Source organism: Oncorhynchus mykiss, chromosome 11, assembly GCF_057628025.1.
Source record: "Oncorhynchus mykiss isolate SJ-2025 chromosome 11, ASM5762802v1, whole genome shotgun sequence".
In the NCBI taxonomy this organism is placed as follows: Eukaryota; Metazoa; Chordata; class Actinopteri; order Salmoniformes; family Salmonidae; genus Oncorhynchus; species Oncorhynchus mykiss.
The window spans coordinates 48,701,356-48,724,292 of NC_143032.1; the positions used below are offsets into that span (position 1 = coordinate 48,701,356).

Genomic DNA, 22,937 nt, shown 5'->3' on the forward strand with positions numbered 1-22,937 from the left:
GAAGCACTCCGGAACTAGACTTCTCCACCAGTGCAGCCATGCTGCGTGATTTTGTGGCAGGGGTAAGATATTGTTCAGAGACAAACGAGTGGCTGAGTTGATGTTATATTTTGCAAGGACCTGGGAGATTGTGGCAATTATACATTATGCTCTCTCTCTCTCTCACTCTCTCTCCCTCTCTCTCTCTCTCTCTCTGTGTGTTGTTCACTGTTGCTTTCGAGGTTTGACCGATGATGAGAAGGCATGCACTCAGGCTCTGGACTAGATGATCCATTTGCAAGCAATCACTCTGTTTTTGTTTTTAATGTTGTTATTTTTCTATATTTGGAACATGAACTTAGATCCGAGGTTAACATTGTATCTCTTTTCTTCCCTAAAAACCAGATGGTCCATCTACTCTGTACTTGCGCTTCATATTGATTGACAGCCTTGAAATGAAACTTGATAGATTACATATCAGGTAGCCTAGAGGTTGGAGAGGCTGGTTGCTAGTTCAGATCTCAAGAGTGATTTCCCTGATCTTAAAATGACAAGAGACAAAGTATGCTCCTTGTGTGTCTGATTTTAGTCTGACATTGTGTCAAGCTGTGTAGATCCTCTCGTTACAGTGTGGCCCTTACATTTCTCTGGTGTTTCTTCATCGCACAGTGAAGTTTGCCGAGCTGTTCATTTCTGATGGTAAAAGAGCAGCCATTGAGCCAGCGCTCCTTTCATGTGTCTCCTCTGCAGGTCTGTTTGAGAGACAACTCTACCGCAATGGCCCACACAAAGGAGCTTTGATGTGTGTCACTCAGCTTCCCTCTGTAGAAATACCCAAATGAGCAATTGTCTAATCCCATTGATATTCTCTTCTTCTCATACCAGAGGTCCTTGACGTGATCAAGCCTTGCTTAGCAGGGTTGTGTGGGGGGACTATGGGTTGTGTGTGTGTGTGTGTGTGTGGGGGGGGGGGGGGTTCTGTTTAATAAAACATTTCATTAAAACCATTTGAAGCGATTCTATTACCTTGCATTTTGATCGTTTCTGGATATTGCAAATCAGGCTGTTAATTAGAATCTCTCATTGAGGTCTACAGCGACAGCTACCACAATGACATGAGAGGGGCAGCTATCAGTAATGGACATCCCTGCTTCGGGGCACACGTTTGGCTCTGCGCGTTTCTTTACATTTACTGTTTCAGTCAAGTTGAACAGCAGCAAGCAATCAAATCAGTGGCAAATATGGTTAGTTGAAATGTGGCACGTTAAGATGGTTTTGTTGTTCTAAAAATGAATAGTTAGCTCAAGAAGGACAAAGACATAAGGGTGTAATACACACGTTTATATATTCAGTATCTTTTTAAACTTCTCATTACATGTATACGAGAAAGTTGCCGTCACATCCTACAAATACAGGGACCTGCTTCCTTTTTTTTGTTACTTAGAAAGGTAAGACTGAAATCACAAAACATTCCAAATATTATATAGCATATTTAAAACGACTCGTCAAATTATTCTCTGGAGATAAGTGAAACAAAAGTTGAGCGTAAATGGAAACGTGTTACAATCCCTGATAGGCTTTGATTTGGGATTGAGTAACAGTTCAAAGAGTCTTATCACATCGAGAAAATAAAACCTTGTTTTTTGTTTGTCTGGAGAGGCATAATATCAATACAGAGTTTATAATGCTTTGACGTAGCTACAATATTTAGGCAGATTTAAGGCAGAATACACCCCCGGAGGTTGTTTATCCCAACAACAAACACTTAGGAGAAAATAAGTTAACAATTTATTTTGTAGTCCCATTGTAACTGGAATATACCAAGAAACTGCTAAAAACGGGAACCAACCAATAATGTATATAAACCCTGGATTGCTGACGCTATGTATTGGCCATTGAGAGGCTTTGAAGCCACCGGTCGGCCATATTGGTACTCCCCAGTAGGAGCAGTCCTCCATAGGAATGAATGGAATTCTACAGTATTTAAATTAAATGTTTAACTGACAAAATTACATGTATTTATGTACTTTTTGTTGTAGTGGGGACAGTAACTAAAAATGATACTTTCAGGGAAATGTATGAATTTAAAAAAACTTTATGTTTAGCTCACATAATATAATTTAAAAGAATGCATTAAGGTGGGTAATAGAATAAATGTTGCAAAAACGAATGTAGACATTGGGAAATGCATTTCTATAGCTTTTAGAATATTATTTTCTCAATGGTGGTGGAGTGCCAAGATGGAGGCACAGTGGCTTCAACACAGCGCCCACAATTAGACATCTAGTGTATATCTAAATAATTGGTACCAACTGGTTCAAAAACAATTGGTAAACACCCAGGATACCAATTACGTAACAATAATTATGTAATTACCATTTTACCTTCATTTCCAAGAAAATTACAAGTAAATAGCGGACTATGAAATAAAGAATAACCTAAAAGGTAAGACTTTTAGCAGCGTATTTGGTCTCATCCGCTACCTGCATTCTTTGAGGTAATCCTTTTAACTTGCATGTTGGTGAGGAACTATTGTCGGTTAAAATCTGTTCAAAAAAAAAACCTTTAAGACATCAACCATTCGTCAGCCACACAGTGTAAATTGTTACTTATCACACAGAACAAATGACATTATCTGCTATACTTTGTATGAAACCCAGTTATTAATAAAGGGGTTTCTGGTTATTGATCTTATCTTCAACACACAAGATACTTTTCTTAAAAAATCTCCACTGCATGTAATGTTTTGGGATTGTAATGAGACAATTTCCAAAGCTGATTGTCACTGTGGTTGCTTAAAAGGGTACATCATAAAAATAAAATTAAAACATGCAAGGGTAATTTAATGTGACTGGGTCATGTTTTTAACTGTTAATAATGTAGCAGGAAGAAGTAAGGGTGGCAGGTAACCTAGTGGTGAGAGCATTGGGCCACTAACCGAAAGGTTGCTGGATTAAATCCCCGAGCTGAGAAGGTAAACATCTGTTTTTCTGCCCCTGAACAAGGCAGTTAACCCACTGTTCCCTGGTAGGCCGTCATTGTAAATAAGAATTTGTTCTTAACTGACTTGCCAGGTTAAATAAATAAACAAGTAATTGGTGAGAAGTGCCTTACAGCCTTATCTTAATAGCTGCAGAAGTCTGTCTTGTGATCAGACCTACATTTTTCTGTCCAAAATAAACTGTATACTGACAGTATTTGAAGGACGCGTTCACACTGAATATTAATTCATATGAAATGCTTTCTCTTTACATTAAAGTCCCCTCTTGCAGACAATTTGTGTTTATTGTACTTACTGAGCAAAAAAAAATAAAAAATGATTTGTTGAACACTCCATGAGATTGATCTGTATCTGCTGAGTTGGTTCTCATTCAGGAGCCTATTGGTAGAACGTTATGTGCCTGGCTGGGTTCTTGGCAACGTAGGTGCTTCTATGGAACAGGACTCATGTTGAGGGAGTCTGTGTGGATCTCTGGCATGATGGTCCTCTCAGGTCTCAGACAAACGGCTAGGCGCTGGGAACAACAACAGGTAGAGACCAGGGATGGAGTAACAAGAGATTGCAACACGTGTGTGTGATTAATTAAACCATTTGCCATACACTCATCACATATTGAAATATATTAACTATGCGCTTCTTTTTTTAGGACAATAAGTGACACTGACCACACACTACACATCCATTTCTTGTCAATAGTCAACACAGTACATGAGTCCATCAGACCTGTTTCAGTGATCCGGGGGTCCACACCAGCTTGTAGACCATATAGATAGGGATCCACATGAAGGAGGAGGCCCCGATGACGTAGCCCACCGTGATGCTCCAGTCTGGGTACTTGTAGTCAAAGAGTTGGAGGGGGGGTGGCTTAAGCAGGGAGCTCACTATTATATACTGTGAAAGGAGAGAGACAAGTCTCAAAGGTCATGCTCCTATTTTTCTCAATTAGAATTCGCATATGTGACAATGGCATTTAGACGCCTGTGTGCCTCAACAACAACAACAAAAGCAGAAAAGCCATTTCAATACATAAAAAGGTATATCTTTATTTTCACGAGATTATCACAGACCGACGAGGGAGATGAGAGCAGAAACAATTTAGCCCGTACAATAAAAGGGGGGATAATAAAGAAGTTAGCTTGGGGGAAAATGTCAGCTCTTTCAGCAGCGGGAGGCTAAGAGAGATTAAAGGAGACGTATGCAAAGTGGAGGCAGGGATATTACGTTATGCAGGTGAATAAAGTTGACATTTAGGATTGTGGAATATGAACAGGAGGAAAAAAAGGATGAGACATTGAGGCTGGAGGGAGCTGGGTGTCCTTTACTTGCAGACTGAAGAATGGAAGGTGGAGGAGGGTTCTATGCTGGGGGGAAAAAAATGGTTGGAAAACTCTTCACTTAAAGTCTACACGTATAATGCAGTATGGTGTTATTATAATACATTGTAATACTTGTCATGAACCTTCACGACCCTCTTACAATGTCTTATAATCATATCACAATGAGCCTGATTAAATAACAGCCATTTTGAGTCAGTTGAAATGTTGAAACGTAGAGACAAGTGGCATTTTACAAACTGTATATTAAGCCACTATAAAGGATGATACATGCTTATTACCAGGTACAACGCGTTATACCTGCAGGCTTTAAGCAAAATATTACCATACAATCTCTAGCAAAGTCCTAATGAAATGTTAGCACATCTGATCCTACACTGACCATCCACCCATGTCATTTAACCTGCCGTTACCAGAAAGGGCCAATAAGGGGGATTTGAAGTTTGCGATATACGAGAGTTTTACAAAAAACTGTGGCAACTTTCATTACACACACCTGCTCCCCATCGTTATGCACACCTGGACTTCATCATTACCTTGGTTACGTACCCTTTGTTTAGCCCTCAAGTAGCCCCAGTCTTCAGGCAGTATTGGTTCTGTTTGCGTTCTGTACGGTTCTCCTGTTTTGTTTATCTGCTTATTCTCATTACTAAACTCACTTTCCGCACCTGCTTCCTGACTCCTAGCGCATACGTTACAGAAACTCCGTGACAGGGTGCTGTAGGCCAATCAGATTGAGTCACCTGATTTGCGTCAGATTTGTGAACTAGTGGATGACGAACACTGTTAAATCAGTTTTAATTGCCCAGAATGAGGGTATGATAACAAAGCTTCCTGTTGGGGGATTCGACAATATATTCCGTCATTTCAAATCTTATTGGTTGGTTTCCCCTCCGGCTCTGCTTACCGCTAGAAATGCAGGACTGATGGCCACCCAGCACACCTTCCAGAATAATCCAGGAGAATAGCCTAACATGGATTTAATGTCATTGCTGAATCTCGTGATACCTGGAAGCAATACAAATTGAAAAGAGAGCATTCAACAACACTATGATAAGAACTATTATCAAAACAGTTTCTTGTCATGTGAAACCTGTCAATATAATTTAGGAGTCAGTAGGATGCATACTACAAGAAAAAATAAATGATGATTTCTGTCTCATGCAAGACTACTGGGAGTATAGGAAGCGTGAGATGTAACATCACCATTAAATCACCATTCTTACCATAGAACCAGGAAACGGCAATGGCCTCAAGAAAACCAACTGCAATGATGGAGGAACCCACCCCAAACTCCTCCAGCAGTTTCACCACATAGGCGCCGCCCTGAGAGAAACACATGCCTGTCACTTATGTGGTAAAAGGTTCCCTCTGGACAAGTTGATCAAACTAATATAGATTGTAGATTGTAGATTGTAATTATTTGATTAATCCTGTGCTATCTTATTATGACTACTGTTGCATCAGGAGCTTCCAGATCCCTCATGTGCCCTTTTTTTGTTTACTGTTGAAAAGTTTGTGTCTTCAAAGTGCTACATTCTTATTTACATGTTACCTACATTGGTAAGGGTGCTGAGGGAGCCCAAAAAGCACACAACAACCAAGCCCAGTACAAACAGCTCCCGTCTGTTCGCCAGGTAACCAGGGTATTCATCCATCACAGCAGTAATGATAGCCTCCAGTCCTCCAAACTGAGACAGAGACGAGAGAGGGCCATGTCAATGAGTGTGATTACATCACTTAGTTCAGGGATAATCTGATACATCCAAGTTATAGGCAAGTCTCCCTCTTTCGATGAGACACTTCAACCCAAGTTCTGTCATACCGTGCTGTCGAGCCCAAGCGTGATCATCATCACGAAGAAGATGATGGCGAAGAATGTTGACCCTGTCATGTTGGCTATGGCCTCTGGATAGGTGATGAATAGTAGGCTTGGACCTGGGGATGAGGTGTTCGGGGGTAAATCCCATTTTGATAACAATCTAAAGGCTACAATTTCCTACTGTTGCACTAGATATAGAAATACATTCCTGTTGAACATGTTCAGACAGTTACTTAATAAAACAGACAAATACACTTAAAACAGGTATTCGGGAAAAAAATACATTTATCTAGAAGAGTTTTGGCCACTGACCCTTGTCTCTGGCTACATCCTCCACATTCACATTTCTCTTCTCTGCCATGTACCCCAGCACAGTGAAGATCACAAAACCAGACATGAAGCTGGTCAGGCAGTTCACCAGGCTGGTCACTATGGCGTCACTACGGCATCACAACATAGAGACAAACACGGTGCCTGTCTGATCATCTCAAGTATAGTAATTCATTCGTATATATCTTTCTCTGGTTTGGTTGGGAACAGTGGTTACATCTGGATTTTGTAAATGGAGCAACTGTCCCCAACATGGATCACCTTTGTAAGACATTTTCGTTCACTTGCTAGCAAGCAAACACAAACAGTGAGTGGACCATTGAGATATACACTCATCTAAATGCCAATTCTATTTATATGTCGTGGGCATTCACTTTGTTTAATTAGGATAACCCTGTCAGCAAGAGTAAGTCCATTCAGACTCTGTGTGATTCATCAAGTTCTCTGAGAAGCAGCAGTGCCACTGTTTCCTCACGTGTGTCACTGATACTGTACTAATGACATTAACCACGCACGTGACAGCCGTCTCACAGGGAGCACACAATTCAATTTCTTCAGGAGAGCCCCCGTGATCCTTTCATCTCCCACCACGCTGGATTCACCACTCCCTTCTCATAATTGTAATCACATTGTCTTAAAGAGTTGCTGTGGGACATCCGTTTGAGCTCATCTATTCAACACATCCTAAATAAATCCCCTTGATTGGCCGGCGTTTCCTCCTCCTCGACGACACAGGGCTGATGCGAGTAAAAGTGAGGGCCATAGTTATGGGTTGCCAGAGGCGCATGTTTTTGTCACTGGATATCAATGCCTGACGGCCTTTTTTGAGAGCGATTGGAAGCGCTACCGTAGAGATCCAGCCATGCTCTACACCACTGGTGTAGGGGACATTCAGGAGGAGCAGCCTCCTCTTCCATCATGGACACACGTACCTCCTCTGAGTCATTCTAGTTTGAACTTTTTACTTGTTTGGAAGTGATCGATATGGTTGACAGGTTTTTTTTATTTTTCATTACCCTTCTTTAACCTGTCTCGTCCCCTTCCAGTACAATGATCGAAGGGGATTTAACAGGTGACATCAATAAGGGATTATAGCTTTCACCCGGATTCACCTGGTCAGTCTATGTCATGGAAAGTGTATGTCATGTTTTGTACACTCAGTGTATATTTATTATTATTTAAGGGAGTTTTAGTATCAGCTCTTACCGATAACAGTTGTTTGTGAACGGGTTGTAGCTGGAGAGGGCAAGGAGCACCCCAAAGCCTGGCCCCAAGGAGAAGAAGATCTGAGCCGCAGCGTCTACCCACACCTACAAAAACACATGGATATGAATTACACACAAAACAACCGAACCTGAGGGATTTACCTGCAATCTCAGAATATCAGATTCAGTGCTTTGACTTGTACAGCATCCCTGTATATCTCAACAGTGTAAAGACCTGTGTCAAGCTACTGAAGCCTAACTGTTCCTGTCTGTCACCCAGCCAGTGTGTCTGTCTATCTTTCACAATCCTCTGCTATTGCGGAGCTTTAGATGTAATGCTAATTCATTTATTATGTTCAAATATCTCTGTTGGACTGCTGATTCCCTCCAAGCATCCAAATCCTATCATATCATATCTGTGCACAGTGTTTCTTGTTTGATACAAATGCATATAATAAGTGACGGGTAACACTTGAAATTAAAGTCTGCACATGTAATAATGTATTACTAGTTAGTGTGCTTGCTGAAGGCAAGACCACTCTAGAATTCTTACATACTCATAACTTTTTTCCCACTCACTCTAGCACATAAACCACATAAGTTATTAACACTAAACCAACTTTAGAATGTGCAGACAGACCATCTTCAGGTTGCTTGAGAAAATATTTTTGATACTATTTATAGTTTTTGTACTACAACCATATTTGCATAAAACTCAATGTAAGTCATGGCCGTAAACTTGAATTAAAAAAACTTTAAAAACCTGACATCCCTTTATTTCAGTTTTTAAGCTATCAACACCAAACCAACGTTGAGATGTTCCGACTGACCCTACTTAGATTGTTTGCATTCAGATTTTTTATTTTTTTTATACTTTTTTTATCTATAACAATTTCATGTACATACTACCTAAATTGGCCCGACCAACCAGTGCTCCCGCACATTGGCAAACCGGGCTATCTGCATATTGTGTCCCACCACCCGAACAGCCCCTCTTTTTACGCTTCTGCTACTCTCTGTTCATCATATATGCATAGTCACTTTAACAATACCTACATGTTCATACTACCTCATTAAGCCTGACTAACAGGTGTCTGTTACTCTTGTTACTCTTATTTTCAAATGTCTTTTTACTGTTGTTTTATTTCTTTACTTACCTACACACACATACCTTCTCTTTTTTTTCCGCACCATTGGTTAGAGCCTGTAAGTAAGCATTTCACTGTAAGGTCTATTGGGCGCGCGTGACAAATAAACTTTGATTTGATTTGAAGTGGGCAATGTTTACATTAGCCTCAATGGCTACCATGAGAGGTAGATTTTCACAGTGCCGCTGCTTTCTAACAATTCAATCTAGAAGCTCCAAACCAACTTTAGCATGACGGAAACACTTCATAGATTCAAGCATTCTTTCATTCTTCCATAATTTAATCAGTTTACATTTCCTTAAATGTGCATATTAGAGCAAACACCGCCACTCTGTAACCGTATAAACAAGTGGTTTCCAAAAATGTTTGGTTACTGTACCACCAAACTGAATTCTGGGGAACATTTGTCTGTGGTACTTCTCTTGAACCGTTTAAGCTATCAATTCCAAACCAATGCTGAAATATGCAGACTGACTCAACATATTTTGCTTTCATACAGGTTTGTGATACTATTTATACTTTTGAACTATAACCATTTAAAATGTGCATAAATTAACATGAGTTTAAACGACAACCATTGGAATACAGAGGTACCTAGACATTCAAAATGGTCCTGCTCCTTGGCCTAAAAAGCTACAGCACCAACTTTAACATTCAGGCTCTCCTGATTTCAAATTCTCTTAAACATGTATGCATTATAATCATTTGAGTTAGCACAAATTAGCATACCACCTAATGGTTTCAATGACAACCATGAGAGCACTGAGGTAGACATTATACACGCTACTGTTCTTAAATCATTTCAGCTGCAAACATTAAAACAACTTTAACATGTTCAAACGTTATAAATTATAACAATTTAAATTAGCCAACATTTGCATGAAATAACCCACCAGCAGTAATAGTAACTCTTGAACCGTTCAAGCTAGAGACACCAAACCAACTTTTACAGGTTCAGACTACCCTGTCTTATCAACCTTAAGTATTTCAAGACAAGCTAGCAAGCACACACATTTTATTTGGGAAATTTACTTTTCTAGCTATTTCCATGTGCCTTTATAATGTCTACACACATTTGGCTCTTTTGTCAGGATATTAAGACATCATAAAGGGGTCATTCATGCTGATGTCAAATTTTGCAACGCATTGCACATCATAATGCATTATCCGTGCAGCGTAAGCACAAATTATAGGGTGTTCATTGAATAGCCAAAATGGTCATATTTTCCAATGGATTACTGTGACCTGTCGTGTCCAATGACATTTCTGCTAAATGATAGCCTCATACAAATCCTATTTCACAGCTGTACTGAGAGAGATCTGAAGAGAAGCACGCACTTGTAAAGAGAGAAGGAGGACGAAAGAGAGAGAGAGAGAGAGTGCATGTGTGCGTGCGTGAGAGAGAATGGGTGTGGGGGGGGGGGCTTTGTTAATGGAAAAAATCTAAACCAACTACGCATCTCATTATCACGTGGCTTATTTATGCATCTCATCTCATCCATATTCCCTTGAACCAAAGCGCTCACTCATACTGAGCCAACAACACAGCACTGGACCGTCAGAGAGTAGAACGCAAGAAAGCAAAGTTAAAGGACACTATGGTAGAGGAACTTTCCACGGGCTGGCAGAAAGTGTATGTTTACAGTTTTCAGGGATTCAGTATTTTCAACCTAACTTCCGTTTCCCCTGAAAAACAGATGTGGGGACTCTGCTCAGGCATCTTTTAACACCTTCTATGTTATGGTAGAGGTAGACTCAGGCTGTTCCCCAATATACTGGTTGCAATGACATCAGGCTGACATCTTTTGTGATGTCATGGTCAGGTTGTTTGAACAGCTTTATAGCCACCAGAAAAAATACCTCCCCATAACCAGAACACCAGTGTACAGATGCATTATTCAACCTCGGACAACATTTTCTCAGGAAGACCAATTCCCCATTCAACCACTGGTGAAATCCCTTCACAACGATCTGTGTTTCTAATACACATTTAAATGAAACACATAATACCCCTTGCTAATCAGTAAACTCTTAGGTATGTCGTGGTGGACTGTCATTGCAATTGCTTCACAGTAACCTGGTAAAATGATGTTTATAGTGTGGCTAGCCACTAAAAGGCTCTGAATTCACTGTCAGCATGCAGTCTGACAGTGAGAGCTATATCCACTTTTGGAGATAACTCGTGCTCTCAAATCATATCCTGATGTCGGCAAAATATGTATTCATAACATTGCTAACTTAGCTAGTTAATATACATTCTGAGAAAACAAGCAAGAGACACGCCTGGTGCCCAAATTGATGACATTAGTCAGGCAGCGAGAGTCGAGTGGAGACAAACGGATTCAGTTCAGTCAGTCGAGCCCTTCCTGTTGAGCCCTTCCCAGCTAGCTAGTTTATGCTTGTGGCTAGAAACTTCAGAGAGAATTTGAAACTTCTCTGCCAAAGTTGGGACTTGGAAGTGTTCAGAATCATTCCATTTTTATCGGAGTAATAGTATTTTTTTTGCACAAAAATGTAACATTAGATGTTAATGCCGTAGTTGTACATTTTCGGTGAAAATCACTACAATAAATGTGATTTAGCTGTCACACTGGCCTGATACAGGCTACACTATCTAGCACAGGGCTGGGAAATTCCAGTCCTCCAGGGCCTGATTGGTGTCACACTTCTTCTCCATCTCTAGCAAACACAGCTGATTAATCAAATTGCATTCTAAACTGAAGATCATGATTAGGTGATTATTGGAGTCAGGTGTGTTAGCTTGGCTGGGGCAAAACTGTGACATCAACCAGGCCCTCAATAACTGGAATTGCCCACCCCTGATCTAACAGCTACCCTCTCCTTACTGCAGCAAGCGGGAGCGACTGACACTATGCCCCGTGTTGTTGTGTTGTCGGCTTGCAGCGCAAACTCTCCCCATTGAGCAGTGTAGACTGTATCACTGTGACATCCAAATGGTTACTTCCAATAATACAAGTTATTTCTCTTGTAGGCTGCTGTTACACTCTGAATAAAATGATGTTGGATGGAACAAATTGGAGATGGTGACCAATACTACAAGTTATTTCTCAAAATAAACAAAACTTTATTTTACAAGTTTTAACTAGCGCCATACTGCCGTTGTTGCCAGCTAGCCAACATAAACTAGCTGGGAAAGGCTCATCAGGATGACTGACTGAACCGAATCCATTCGTCTCCACACTCAACTCTCAGCGGCGTGTACTGTAATACAGTAACCTCCCAGAAAACAAGTTATATTAAGTGGCTAGCTAGCGTATGCAATGTTTGGTGGTCAATGAGTCATAGTTAGCTAACCAGCTGAGCAAGCAAACAATGTAACAAAAGTATAATTTCACATTCTAAAAATACTCCATCAACAGGCTCTGCATTTCAGGAATCACAGTAGCAAGTACTTCTGGTGCACTGTTAAATTATTTAGCCATTTAAACATTCATTTTTTTAAAGAAAACTCCATTTCTCTCACTGGCTTTCATGCCATTTAATTGTGAGCTTGTCTGAGGTGTCGGACTTTACAACAGTCGTTATCCATTGAAGCACTGCGATTGGTTGTGCAAAATTATGGGGCGGGGCTTAGCGAAAGGTCAAATTGAAATAACAGATGCCACATCCTCTTCATCACCAGGGACATTACATTATTTTGTATAGGATTGACTGTGTTGGATCACTGCTGTGCACTGCCTTTCTTTCACCAATTTTGACACAGGAGAGTGCAAAATGCTGTGCTGTGCTTTGACACACGCAAGAAAAATGACTGCATCTGTACATACAAATAACAACATTATAAACAAATTGTCATTTGAAGCGGTACCAAAAAGATCAGACAACACTGCGAAATTCCTCACCCTATTTTAGTGTTTCCCGCTCCAAACAGACGATCATATGGAATTGATGTGATAATGGACAAGTGTTCTGTGTTTCTTCTCTATAACTCACACTGGTCTCGAAGAGTTTCTCCCATTTTGGCTTTAGGTAGAAGACCACTCCCTTCCATGCACCTGGTAGGGTGGCACCACGGATCAAAAGGATGAAGAGCACCACATAGGGCAAGGTGGCCGTCACCCACACTACCTGGCACGGGAAGGGCAAAGCAGCAGAGAGAGAGAGAGAGAGAGAGAGAGAGAGAGAGAGAGAGAGAGAGAGAGAGAGAGATGGGGACAAATGAGAAGGTAAGATAAATGGAGATTATAGACAAGTAAATCACACTGGACGTTGCATTGTAATGACCCTAGTACTTGATAAGCCGATTGTGAACATCACCAACTGAAATATTTCTCTGTGGCTAGTGCGTTAGCCTTGGGGTCGGATGACCCGGAACGGTACTAACCACAGCCGTTTTGCCACAATGTACAACAATGATCCGGAAATGATCCCCACACACTGATGCGGTTTCCTGGAAGAGTGGCTGAGACATGCTACCTTCCCTGATGTCTTCACTCCCTTCCAGAGACTGAAGTAAACGATAGTGAAGATGAGAAAGAGGCAGAGCATCAGCTGCCAGCGAACACCCCCCACGTTACGCAGCCCATCGGACTTGTGGATCTCCAGAACATTCCTCCTGTATAGGAAAATACATTAGTACTGTGTTTGGATTTTACTTACCTTTACCTGTAGGCTTACCTACATTGCTAAAACTAATGGTGCCTTGTGGCTCGATATAGATTGATTTTTAGGGCTATACACGAAGCGAGCCATTGAACTCTTTTTGTTTTGATAGAGCACCATTTCTTGTTGTCCATCAGCTTTACATAATCACAGCATGTTTCAGCACTTGTGAGCAAGTGTTTAATTGAAACGTTTAAATGAGAATACAATGAAAATCTATTTTGAAACATTTGAATGCGATGAAACGATGATGTCAAACAATTGACGTGGCTATTCAAGGTCACGGTAACGTATTCCCTGTGCTGTCCGCCACTTACATGGACTTACGTGTAAAATTCCTCAGCAGGTGACCTGGAGTAGTTGTTCCAGGTCACGTTGTCTTTCAGGAAGTAGTTGGTGCAGTTTTCAGTGTTCCAGGCGTTGTCACAGTTAGTCCAGGGCAGGACGCTGGCGAAGGACGAGTAGAAGTAGAAAAGTGCCCAGGCGATGATGGTGTTGTAGTAGAAGGAGACGTACAGCGCGATGACACAGATCGCATACCCAATGCCTGAAACCATGGACAGATGGATCAGTGAGATCAGAGATTAGAGACACGTGCCTCTATGCAACATGATGCCATTTTGAAATGACCAATTACTATGTAGTTATAGGCCTATAGTGTACGTTTCATGTACTGAGGACTGTACAGTACTTTACATCTCAATTGACCCACTTTCCAAATGATTCCATAGTTGCCTTGTTCTTATCAATAAACTGTTGAATTGTCAACAGCAAGTGCCACGTGAACGTGAGAAGAAGATGTGTAGTATGCAAGTAATGTAAAGATGTGCACTGATGTGGGGTCAGTGAGATGTGAGATGGGTTGTTTTGTAAATGATGCTTGTCCTACCTTTGAAGATGGGGCATATGTGTTTCCATATGGATATGGCGCCAGTTCTGTGGAACTGTCCCAGGGCCAGTTCCATGTAAAATAGTGGCACCCCTCCAAAGATGGCCATGACAATGTAGGGGATGAGGAAAGCCCCTGTCCAGAGATGTAAAGAGGGAAAATCACAGGTCGGACTCATGACTATATGGAGATCACATTGTGTTGATGAAGATGCAGGCCTAACCTCGTCCCCAGGCTTTTGCCACTGTACAAGTGTCAGACGTGCAAGACGTGAGATGTATTAGGAAGGTCAGTCACGTGACAAATTGTTACTTTTACTACTTAGTAGTTTAATATGTACGGAAATCTGGTAACACGTTACCTATAGAATCCATTTCATGCATTATGATGAAGTTGTAATGCATTGTAAGACATGCAGTAATAATGCATGTAAAACTTTTAAGTCATGTGTGACCCATTTGTAATGTATTGTAACCATTTCATAATGATCTGGACTAAATAACAGCCAGTTTAAGACAGTTGAAATGCTATGCATAGAGAGACAGAACATATTATTTATAAGCCTTGCTATAACACATTAAAAGGCCCATACAGTATTATCAACTCATAATAAACTGGCGGGGGGGGGGTGAACATTTTTATTTGGCCTTACTGCTATTAACCCATACACGGAACAACATCCCTTTAAGGGGGTTTTAAACAGGTTATAAAACATCATACCTGGATGCTTTAAGTTAAGTGTTTATCTTTAACGAAGCAATCAGCAGTTGAAACGATAACAAAGTGTAGTCCCAGCCTCTGTTTTGGCAAAAAGCTGAGGGATAGGGGTGGAGACATCTAACCACTCTAAAATGTATAAACACAGCTATGGATGCAAGGACTGACCATTCATGATATCAACATTATAGTTTTAACCACGTTTTGAGGATAAATAGTGTTTATTTACATTTACATTGGAGTAACACATGCTTATATTTTGGGTTATGATGGGGTACAACTGGGGCATTTATAAGTTATTCTTCAAGAATTAATGGGTACATAACATGAATATATAAGTACAAAAATGAATGTAGCAACTGCAGATTGTCCCTTTAAATAAACATTGACTACTTTTTGCACAAATGTATGTGTATTTATGTATTCAATGTTTTGGCGACAGTTTTTTTAATTGACATTAATTACATTCATATCATCCAAAGATTTGAAAAGTCTTTGCTTCTTAATCAGATCATCTGTCAAATGATTGGTACACTCTTAGAAAAAAAGATGCTATCTAGAACCTAAAGGGGTTCTTCGGCTGCCCCTATAGGAGAACCCTTTCAAGAACCATATTTGGTTCTAGGTAGAACCCTTTCCACAGAGGTTTCTACATGGAGGGTAAAAAAAGGTCCTACCTGAAACCAAAAAGGGTTCTCCTGTGGCGATAGACAAAGAACCCTTATGGAACCCTTTTTTTTTAGATTGTAGGGATTTCTGTATATCCCTACACATTTTATAACTTATAACAAATATTTTTTCAGAACAGAAGTTACATGCAAATGGATACATGGTCTTGCCTACTTTTAGACAGTGGTGGAAAAAGTACCCAACTGTCGTATTTGAGTAAAAGTAAAGATACCTTAATAGAAAATGACTCAAGCAAAAGTGAAAGCCATCCGGTAAAATACTACTTGTGTAAAGTCTGAAAGTATTTGGTTTTAAATATACTTAAGTATCAAAAGTACATGTAATTGCTCAAATATACTTAAGTATCGAAAGTAAAAGTAAATGTATAAATAATTTTAAATTCCTTATATTAAGCAAACCAGAAGGCACCATTTTCTTTTTTTTTTTTTCAAATGTACTGATAGCCAGGGGCACACTGCAACATTCAGACATCATTTACAAAGGAGGCGTGTGTGTTTAGTGAGTCCGCCAGATCAGAGGCAGTAGGGATGACCAGGGATGTTATTTTGATAAGTGTGTGAATTGGACCATTTTCCTGTCCTGCTAAGCACTCAAAATGTAATGACTACTTTTGGGTGTCGTGGAAAATGTATGGAGGAAAAGTATATTATTTTCTTTAGGAACGTAGTGAAGTAAAAGTAAACGTAGTCAAAAATATCAATAGTAAAGTAGAGTACAGATACTCAAAAAACGACTTAAGTAGTACTTTAAAATATTTTTAGTTACGTACTCTACACAACTGCTTTTAGATAAGCAGTTGTGCCACTGTAAGGTGCATAAAATGACCGTAACAAGTGAAATATTCCCTCTAGTCAAACCGCAAACGGTAGCCTTCTACACGTGAGGTGCAAACACAACGGTAATTACAGATGTAATACAAAACAACAACAAAAACAGTTTTCATGCAACCAAATACAATATTGAGAAACGTTTTAATTCGTTTATAGCCTATAATCTCGATAGGCTAGACATCTTCCACTTTCCATTTCCCATAATACTGATCAGATTAGAGGCAGGCCTATGTTTTGTAGCCTCATTCAGTACCGCGTCTGACATCGTTTGGGACATTTTAAACTAGTCCATTATAGAACGCTGTCTTTTCGAACTCATCTTGGCGGATGAACTTTCCTAATAGTCTAGGTAATAAACAGGAAAACCTATGCTATACATAGTACACTACTTTATTTAATTTTATGCTTAACTAAAATGTTTTACTTCAGTGTGTTTCAGTGAGTTAATTGTAGTGGGTTGCAGGCTCTCGAGCATGTGAAGCTAATTTCAGCACCATGGACAGCAGAAGGTATAGCCTTCCCAATTGCGCGCATGAGAGCCACTATCTTTATCGAATCCTTAATCCAAACATATGCTATATAAAGAATAATACAAAAAAAATGTTATATATCTAATATTAAGAAAGATAAGAAAGATAAGACCACATAAATGTAAGTAAGGTCATAAATTAGCCAACTAATATAGAAAGCAAATAATTAAGAAATTGGACTCTTACCGCCTCCATTTTGGTAACAAATGTATGGAAATCTCCAAACGTTTCCTAAGTCTACCGCGAAGCCAATGACTGATAAAAGAAAATCCATCTTTTTGCTCCATTTGTCTCTTGAGTTCGTCTGTGTGATCACAGGTACCGGCGCTGGGTTGTTGTTGTAACCGGTGTTTGAGGGGCCCTGTGCGCTCAGGCTTCCCGTTGGGGTCGCTGTGTCTTGGCGGGTCATGGTTGGCGGACTATCAAACGCCAGTCTGCCGTCTGAGCAGGTAAGTTTGAAAAAAACTGACAAGCTTCAGAGGCACAGAAGATTCTCATATTATGGGCGATGACAGGTCAGAGTGGGAGGTGTAGGAGGGACTGCACATTGCCTACTTGATAGAGTTGTCAATCACTAGGCTCCTGGAGTAGAATTACCTCTGCACACATTAATATCAACAAAATGAGCTCCACTCCAACCTCAACGAGTTTTTGGTTCCCTAAATTTGGCTACAATTGTAGAAACCCTGGCCTCTATTCACGCACATTTTTAGAAACTATGATTTAACAACACCAGCCTACAGCCTTTTCAAGAGATCTACTATTTGGTCTACTATTTGATAAGCGGCTTGGTTGAATTTATGTATTGTTTAGATTCCCTAAAGCCCAATATCATTATTAGGCTACTGTATGTGTCTTGATGTATCTTGTCAGAATCCATTTTTGAATTAATTTGAGAATTCATTTGAGTATTTAGTATTTAAAGAAGGCTGTGGATCTACATGGTAACTTGCGATGGAGGGGAGGAGGAATCAAGCTACTCAAATTCACTCTATGCAAATGTTATAATCCACCACATCTTTAAAGAGGTCCTGACTTTATGCAAAGTCCCATGTCAAAAGATTGGTAAAAGACGGCTAAAGAAAGGTGTGTGTGTGTTGGGGTGTGTGTGTGTGCGCGCGCGAGCGAGCGTGTGTTGGTGTGAATGAAATACACGTGAACCTTGACCATTTTGAACTCTTTAAGTACACAAAGTCCAGGGTAATGCTTTTGGTGAGGAGACAACAGCACAGACCAGAAGCTCTGTGGCTGAACTGAACTCGTTAGGGAAACCTAATTAAATGACCTTGTAATTGAATCCACCACTTTTAGCACTGTCCGATTTCAAAAGTCCTACAGAGTCATAACCAAATACACAGACTGTCATAATCTTGCAGGTCAATGAGTGGAGAGTGCACCAAATTAAGTTAGTTTGGAAAATGGATATGACAATGTGATTGGACGAGCAACATTCAACACCATCATGAACTTGTCACTTACAGCCAAATGGTAGTTCCTGCTGCCTGGCCTGTCTAAAGTGTCCTCCTCGAACATGCAGAGTCATACAGTAGGCTACTGATTCTATACTCTTGTTTTATACAAATCCTTGAATTGAAAATGTTAGTAAATTGTTTTAGAGGGGAATACACAATAATAATCCCAAGGCTACATGATATTTGCAGTAGGCTTACTGTGAGTGTCAAAAGAGTTGGTCCCCTTTGCTACTATAACAGCCTCCACTCTTCTGGGAAGTCTTTTCACTAGATGTTGGAACATTGCTGCGGAGACTTGCTTCCATTCAACAAAAGAGCATGATTAAGGTTGGGTACTGATGTTGGGCGATTAGGCCTGGCTCGCAGTCGGCGTTCCAATTCATCCCGAAGGTGTTCGATGGGGTTGAGGTAAGGGCTCTGTGCAGGCCAGTCAAGTTCTTCCACACCGACTTCGACAAAACCATTTATGTATGGACCTCACTTTGTGCACGGCGGCATGGTCATGCTCAAACAGAAAAGGGTGTTCGCCAAACTGTTGCCTCAAAGTTGGAAGCACAGAATCATCTAGAATGTCTTTGTATGCTGTAGCATTAACGCTTCGAACACACCGACGTCCATCGGACTGCCAGATGGGGAAGCGTGATTCGTCACTCCAGAGGACAAGTTTCCACTGCTCCAGAGTCCAATGGAGGCAAGCTTTACAGCACCCGACGCTTCAGCCCTCGGCAGTCCTGTTCTGTGAGCTTGTGAGGACTACCACTTCGCGGTTGAGCCATTGTTGCTCCTAGACGTTTCCACTTCACAATAACAGCACTTACAGTTGACCGGGGCAGCTCTAGCAGGGCAAAATTTGACAAAAATTTGAATCCTATTTTTTTAATCCTATGATGGTGCCATGTTGAAAGCCACGGAGCTCTTCAGTAAGGCCATTCTACTGCCAACGTTTGTCTATGGAGATTGCATGTGTGCTCAATTTTATACACCTGTCAGCAACAGATGTGGCTGAAATAGCCAAATCCACTCATTTGAAAGGGTGTCCACATACATTTGTATATATAGTGAATCTCAGGGTGAGGACCTTTTTAGCAGCTCCTGTAGCTCAAACCTTATATTGCAAACATCAACCCACTGCTAAAGTTGTGACAGGAGACTGAGGATAGGGTGAACATCCAGTCAGGGAGAAACGCCATGTCTGCTCAGGCAAAGACTAGGGAGCCCTGAAGGCCAAACCACCACAGCCACAAATCCTTCACTATATGGCACTGGCAATCTTCTACATACAAGCCTGTCAATCTGCGTTGGCACAAAAGGGCAAAAGAACATCGGACTGACAGGGCCTTCCTGCACATGCCCTGGTGTCCATTAGAGACTGTCGACTCTGATCACACACGGACGTGTGCAAGATGGCGGCCTTGCACTCATATCTCAGGGGAGCTGTCACTGACATCAGTCCGAGCGATATGGATATGCACCGTTGTTGTTTTTTTTCTCGTCATTTTTTTGCACTTGTTGTTACTGGTCTTGTTCTTCTTTTGTGTCCCCGTCCTCATTTTCTCTTCCTATGCACCAGAAGCGCTGATTTATTTTTGGAACATTCTCCTGTGAATACATCCGTTCTGACTCAGAAGAATACCCTGTGTCTTGTTATCACTCTGAGTGGAAATTTCCGGCCATCTACTGGTGCTGTAGTCCACCAGGGCTTACAGTGGATTACAGGCAGGTGATGGTGTCATTTGGCAAAGTCATTCCTATGAGTTTTAAGGCAATTAGGCACCAAACACAAGAAAATGGACATTGCAAAACATTTTATTTTGTGTGTGTGTGCCTGAATTGTGTGCCTGAATGAATATAACAACCCTGTTGTGCTTTTTGTATTGCGCTGGCGTGAGCGCTGTGATGATGTGAATATCGATGGGCCTGCCATCCATGAGTAAGTGGATAGGAACTGGGTACACAGTGTAGTCAGGCAGAAGTCCTGGCATGGAATTAAGCTCACTACATTATCTAAAATAACAGTAATGAGTGAGTCATCCCAGGAAGGGAATCCCCGTGTTAAAAGTACAATGCAGAGTTTGTGCTGTCGGTCGACAATGATCATTCACAATAACAACATGATAATAACTCTCATTATCATAACATTCCTCAGAAATCAGTGGAAGAAGAGCACTGTCCAAATCCTTTTAAAATTTCACATAGGGATGGGGGGGGGGGGGGGGGGGGTATTAAATGGCACCGAGGCTGAGAAGAGCTATTAACAATAAAAATAATATTACTAGGCCTACAAAGAGGTATTAAATGGCACCGCCAGCATATCTACTTTGACAGAAGGCCTTCAATGACTATTCGATTTGTGAAATGAGAATGTAGGAGTATTGCTATTCCACACTCAGTTTCCTAGTTATCTAATTAAGACATCCATAGGAGATGGCAAAGAGTGTCAGGCTCTCCAGAGACGAGGGTTACAAAATCTCAGACAGTATCACTTTTCCTCTGGTTTATTTCAGCTGACCACTTTATGACCCTCTAGTATGTGAACATGTCTACATGTCATGATGTCAAGCATGTGTCTGCTCGTTGGTGTTTTGACAGGCATCAAGAAAGTAAAAACCCCAAGCTTCAGTGGGAGCGAGGGGGGAATCAAACATCCTCAGAGGGCGGAAGGGCAATGAGGGAGAATGATGGTCAAGGCCCACAGCATAGGAATAAGAGGCCTGTGTCTGGCCCTGCTAAGCAATGTCCACGTCCTCCTCTGTCATGCTGCATTACCTGTCTGCCCTTTCACCACCTGATCTAGCTGACAGGTTGGCCCCCCCTGGGCCCCCCATCTGCAGCCAGGGGCCAGAGGGAACCCAAGCTGCTCACACTCCAATGGGCTGCACCAACAAGGGTTTGGTCAAGTCCACACCCAGCACATCTACTGTACTACCGGTCCTCATCCTTAGACAATCCCAAACATAGAGGTTCACTTACCATGATGTCAGTAAATGATATATGAGGTCACCAAATGGAAGAAACTGCTGTAAAGTAGTGGTGGCACCTAAAATGATGCATAAGGAAACAATTGAGAATACTTTAGAATGACTTTTACATTAATTACAGTACATGCACCCAGGATTTGCCTCCATTTTGGTCTAGAAAAAAAGCTCCCTTTGGCACCTGAAGAAATCATTTCTAATGACACTATCACCATCTAATGGACAATGTGAACCATGCAAGTTGTTTCTTAAAAATGTAATTAAAACGTCTCAGGATTTCACTACTCAAAATGTTCCAAATTACATAAACTAGCGAATTGTTTTAGAAAACAACATACTTCCCATAGTGCAAAGACAATGCTGTAAGCCTACAAAAGCAGCTGATCTTAAGTAAATGCAGAATACTTCATGTTTTTATGATTTCTGATAGCATTTCAGTGGGGGTATTAAATGGCCCGAGGCTGAGAAGAGGAATTATAATAAAAAGTAATATTATAGGCTAGGAAGAGGCATTAAACGGCACTTCCAGCGTAGCTACTTTGACAAGAGCCCTTCAATGACTATTTGATTTGTGATATGAGAATGTAGGAGTATTGCTATTCCACACTCTCAGTTTCCTAGTTATCTAATAAAGACATCCATAGGAGATGGCAAAGAGTGTCAGGCTCTCCAGAGACGAGGGTTACAAAATCTCAGACAGTATCACTTTTCCTCTGGTTTATTTCAGCTGACCACTTTATGACCCTCTAGTATGTGAACATGTCTACATGTCATGATGTCAAGCATGTGTCTGCTCGTTGGTGTTTTGACAGGCATCAGAGAGTAAGGAAGGGCAATGAGAGAAAATGGTGGTTCGGGCCCACAATGTAGGAGTAGGAGGCTGGTGTCTGACCCTGCTAAGCAATGTCCACTTCCTCCTCTGTCATCCTGCATTACCTGTCTGCCCTTTCACCACTTGATCTAGCTGACAGGTTGGCCCCCCAGGGCCACCCATCTGCAGCCAGGGGCCAGAGGGAACCCAAGCTGCTCACACTCCAATGGGCTGCACCAACAAGGGTTTGGTCAAGTCCACACCCAGCACATCTACTGTACTACCGGTCCTCATCCTTAGACAAGCCCAAACATAGAGTTTCACTTACCATGATGTCAGTAAATTATATATGAGGCCACCAAACGGAAGAAAATGTTGTAAAATGTTGGTGGCACCTAAAATGATGCAGAAGGAAATAATTGTGATTACTTTAGACTGACTTTTGCATTAATTGTTAAGTGTTAGTTTTACAGTACATTTACATAGTCATTTAACAGACGCTTCATCCAGACTGATTTACAGTACATTTCCATAGTCATTTAACAGACGCTTCATCCAGACTGATTTATAGTACATTTCCA

General features: G+C 41.0%; 1 protein-coding gene across 1 annotated transcript; it reads right to left on the bottom strand.

Annotated features, from left to right (window-relative positions):
- Nucleotides 1–1,305: 1,305 nt before the first annotated feature.
- Nucleotides 1,306–17,603, bottom strand: slc6a4b (solute carrier family 6 member 4b). Its single transcript, XM_021621020.3, has 13 exons — nucleotides 17,285–17,603; nucleotides 14,332–14,466; nucleotides 13,770–13,989; nucleotides 13,257–13,395; nucleotides 12,774–12,908; nucleotides 7,673–7,776; nucleotides 6,449–6,576; nucleotides 6,140–6,252; nucleotides 5,874–6,005; nucleotides 5,541–5,640; nucleotides 5,222–5,322; nucleotides 3,704–3,871; nucleotides 1,306–3,494 (listed from the first exon to the last, which is right to left on the bottom strand). Exons 1-13 carry the CDS (start codon nucleotides 17,505–17,507, stop codon nucleotides 3,411–3,413), a joined length of 1,782 nt encoding a protein of 593 aa, XP_021476695.1. The 5' UTR covers nucleotides 17,508–17,603; the 3' UTR covers nucleotides 1,306–3,410.
- Between the last annotated feature and the right edge of the window lie 5,334 nt (nucleotides 17,604–22,937).

Coding starts and splice junctions, on each gene's coding strand:
- slc6a4b (XM_021621020.3), bottom strand. CDS start 17,507: ATGACCCGCCAAGACACAGCGACCCCAACGGGAAGCCTGAGCGCACAG. Junction 7,777..12,773: donor AGAAACTCTTCGAGACCAGT/GTGAGTTATAGA, acceptor GTGTTTTTGTAG/GTGTGGGTAGACGCTGCGGC. Junction 6,577..7,672: donor TTCACAAACAACTGTTATCG/GTAAGAGCTGAT, acceptor GTGATGCCGTAG/TGACGCCATAGTGACCAGCC.